Source organism: Entamoeba nuttalli (assembly GCF_000257125.1).
Source record: "Entamoeba nuttalli P19 unplaced genomic scaffold asmbl_2241, whole genome shotgun sequence".
NCBI lineage: Eukaryota > Evosea > Mastigamoebida > Endamoebidae > Entamoeba > Entamoeba nuttalli.
In genome coordinates, this window is record NW_008575175.1 from 1 (window position 1) to 3,423 (window position 3,423).

General features: G+C 26.3%; 3 protein-coding genes across 3 annotated transcripts; 2 read left to right on the forward strand and 1 right to left on the reverse strand.

The window, feature by feature from the left end:
• Positions 1-66: 66 nt before the first annotated feature.
• Positions 67-1,781, reverse strand: ENU1_015680 (HEAT repeat domain containing protein; the record flags this gene model as incomplete). The annotated part of the gene is made up of 2 exons (XM_008856836.1): positions 67-310; positions 370-1,781. 2 exons carry the CDS (start codon positions 1,779-1,781, stop codon positions 67-69), a joined length of 1,656 nt encoding a protein of 551 aa, XP_008855058.1.
• A 359-nt stretch (positions 1,782-2,140) lies between these two features.
• Positions 2,141-2,446, forward strand: ENU1_015690 (hypothetical protein; the record flags this gene model as incomplete). The annotated part of the gene is made up of 1 exon (XM_008856837.1): positions 2,141-2,446. One exon carries the CDS (start codon positions 2,141-2,143, stop codon positions 2,444-2,446), a length of 306 nt encoding a protein of 101 aa, XP_008855059.1.
• A 112-nt stretch (positions 2,447-2,558) lies between these two features.
• ENU1_015700 (hypothetical protein) lies at positions 2,559-3,350 on the forward strand (the record flags this gene model as incomplete). Its single annotated transcript, XM_008856838.1, has 1 exon — positions 2,559-3,350. A coding segment is annotated over one exon (792 nt), but the record flags the coding sequence as incomplete, so codon positions are not given.
• Between the last annotated feature and the right edge of the window lie 73 nt (positions 3,351-3,423).

Below are 3,423 nucleotides of genomic sequence, written 5' to 3' on the forward strand. Positions count from 1 at the left end.
AAAATAGTTATAAATAACATAAAAAAGTGAAAAATTTAACATTAAAATGTTGATAATACATCAAACTTAACAAATCCTCGCATATATTTGTTCTGCGATATTGTGGACATCAGTATCATGTTCATTCTTTAATAATGTTGAAAGTGCAAATTTTACGTCTTGTGAAGATGAATGAAGTTTTCCTAATGCAATTAAAGTACTAATTCTCACATTAGAAATCGGATCATCTAACATTAGAATTAAGTTTGGAGTAGCTTTTGTTGTATATTCTTCATTTCCTTTACTTACAGCAGCAAATGCATAAGCCAATCTATATGTTATTTATTTCCTTAAACTGTTAATTTAAAAATAAAAGAAAAAGAGACAAACGCTTGTCGTTGATGGCAATTACCTTTTTGATATGTCAAGAATTGATTAAATAATATACTTCTCTTACTTTCATTTTCTTTTAAACAATTCTCAATTTCTTTTAAAGCAACTTCTCTAACACCAAAAAATCCACTCATTGTTAGTTTAACAAGGACATCATCATAAAATGACATTGTTCTTAACACTGGAAGATGTTGGGCAATACTAACTTTCACTCGGAAATTACTTTCTTCAACAAGACTTCTAAATAAATCACTAAACCTTCCTGTATCTAATGATAATACATCACAAATATATCTTCTCATTTCACTTTTAATACCTGCACTTTGGTCATTAGCTAATTTCTCAAAAATATTAAGTAAAATATTCTTATTATGTGCGAGATCAAATACTTGTTTAAAGATAATATTAACTGTGTTTCTCATTATTTCTTCTATTGAATCACAACTCTTTTCCATAAGATTAAGAAAATATTCTTCTTCTTCAGGATATAATTGGATAAGATAAGGAATTATTTTAATAAGACAAACATCAACATTATCATTAAAAGTTGTGAGTTTTCTAAAAGTATCAATGAAGTTTAATTCTTTCATTTTATATTGAATTCTTTCATTTCTAATAATTGTTGGTAATATTTCAATACATCCTGCAACAACTTGTTTTTGTTCATCATGAGTAAGTTCAATATATTGATTGTACACATTATCAACATCTTCATCAAAAATTTTATCAATTACATATTCCATTGACCTAACAAATTCTCTTCTAATAATCCATGCTTTATCATGAGGAATTTTCAAATAAATTTTCATAATGTATTTTTGCATTGCCTCTTTGTTAAATTTATTACTTGCCAAATAACAAATCATTCTAAGTGCTTCCTTTCTATAACTATATGTCTCATTTCCATAAAATATTTCAATACCACGTGCAATCCATCCATAATCACTTTCTACTAATCTTGGCATTATGCCTAATACAACATCAACAACTGTTGTTTCTTGATAATCTTCTTCTGTAAATGAACCTCTAACTACAGGAACAAGAAAATATTTAAATGTGTCATCATCAAGATACGAATATGCTGCTACTAATGCTCTTGCTGCTGATGACTTTATTAATGCAGAACTTTCTGTTCCAACTAAAAAGTCAGATAATGGTTGAATAAAACATTGGATACATCTTGATTTTGTTTTTTCATCTGCATCTGGTCCTTTCATTAGTACTTTAACTAATTTAGGAACTATTTGAATCAAAGCGTCTTTGTAAGTTTTATCTGCCTCATTACTTATTAATACACGAAACACTGCCTCCGTCAATTTTTCACTTGATGCAACAGCACCTACTTTTTCAAATCCTGTTACTAATTTCCGAAGTGTTTGATAACGAATTGTTGCTGGTTGGTTTATCATCAAATTTGTTGGATATGTGCTCAATATTACTTTCGGAGTATCTTCGTTCGACATAAGATAATCTAACGTTTAAGATTTTTTTTTATTTTAAAGTTCTTAATAATTAGAGAAATTCCCGATTATATAGGAAAAATGATATGAAGGGTTTTAATTGTCTCTTCAGGACAATATAAGAGAAACAAAAGAGGTTTGGTACCACAAACCATGTTAATAAGACTAAATGATGTTTTAATAAAGAAATATTCAATCTTATTATTCTTTTGAATGAGAAAAGAAAAATAAAAATGAAGCAAGAAAAGTAAAAAGGAATTTTTTAGGGGAAAAGAACTTAAAAAAAATTTTTGATTTAATAAAAATTAATGGAAATTCCTATTCCAGAAGAAGCTTTTGATAAATCAGCATATTTTAAAATTGATCGTTTAAATGATAGAAAAGGATTAGCAACAGTTATTTTACTAATGTTATGGATTACTTTATTTACTGTTATGGGTTTTGTTAAAGACCCCAGAAATGTGTATGTTAATACTTCTCAAAAACAATGGATTTCAGGAGAATTGTTTAGTTATGTACATTACAATATTTTAGTAATTTCAGTAATTATAATTATTTTATTATTCATTGGAACTCTTTTATTCTATCGTATTTTACCAACAATAATTACTTAGTTTGTGTTTAATATATCTTATTCTAAAATGATATTTATTGAATAGTTTAAATTTAGTTCTTTCTGTTGTAATACCAACAATTATATTTCCTGTATTACTCTTTTATTTAGGAATGAATAATGGATTATCACATCATCCTTTAGAATTAATTCTTACTATTGTTATTGTTATTCCTTTAATTTATAAAAAGATGGGGTATTTCAACTTTAATTGGACAATTACATCTATTGTTTATAATACCTCATTCAGTTTTTTCTTCTCATCAATATTAATTATCCTTCCTACAATTATGTTGATTGTTATCTTTACAATTATTATTATGTTAATATTTCATAGTATCATTTCATTAAATCTAATAGGATATCCAGGCATTACACCACCAATGGGTTTTGTTGCAAGTGTTTTATTAATGATATTTTCTAATATGTTTTATTATATCTTTGAGTCAATAATTACAATGTTCCTCTCAGCTACTGTTTCATATAAATTACATGAAAACAAAGGGCTTCATCCAATAGAAGCATTAATCAAAACATTTTCATATCGTTTGGGATCAGCATCATATGCTATTGAATCTAGTTTTATTTCAAAGGCAATTTCATTATGCAAATTACTGATAAAGATACCAATTGGTACAACATTTATTGGAATGAAATTAAAAAAATTTATTGAAGAAAATAATTCAACACAAACATCTATTTCACCTTTTGTATTTATTGGATATTATGGACATACTTATATTCATTCTAAATGTGGACTAAATGAAAAAATTAAACAAAGTTCAATGAGTAGTATTTTTGATGAATTACATTTAAAAGAATTAATTAATATCTTTGAATCAAGTATGTGTGGATTAGTCATGACTCTTGTTCTTCTTCTTTCCTTCATATATTATGGTGGGAGTGTTTCTTATTTTACAATATTATTACTAATGTGCTCTTCTCAAGTGATTGGTTTAATTGGAACATTAATCAAAT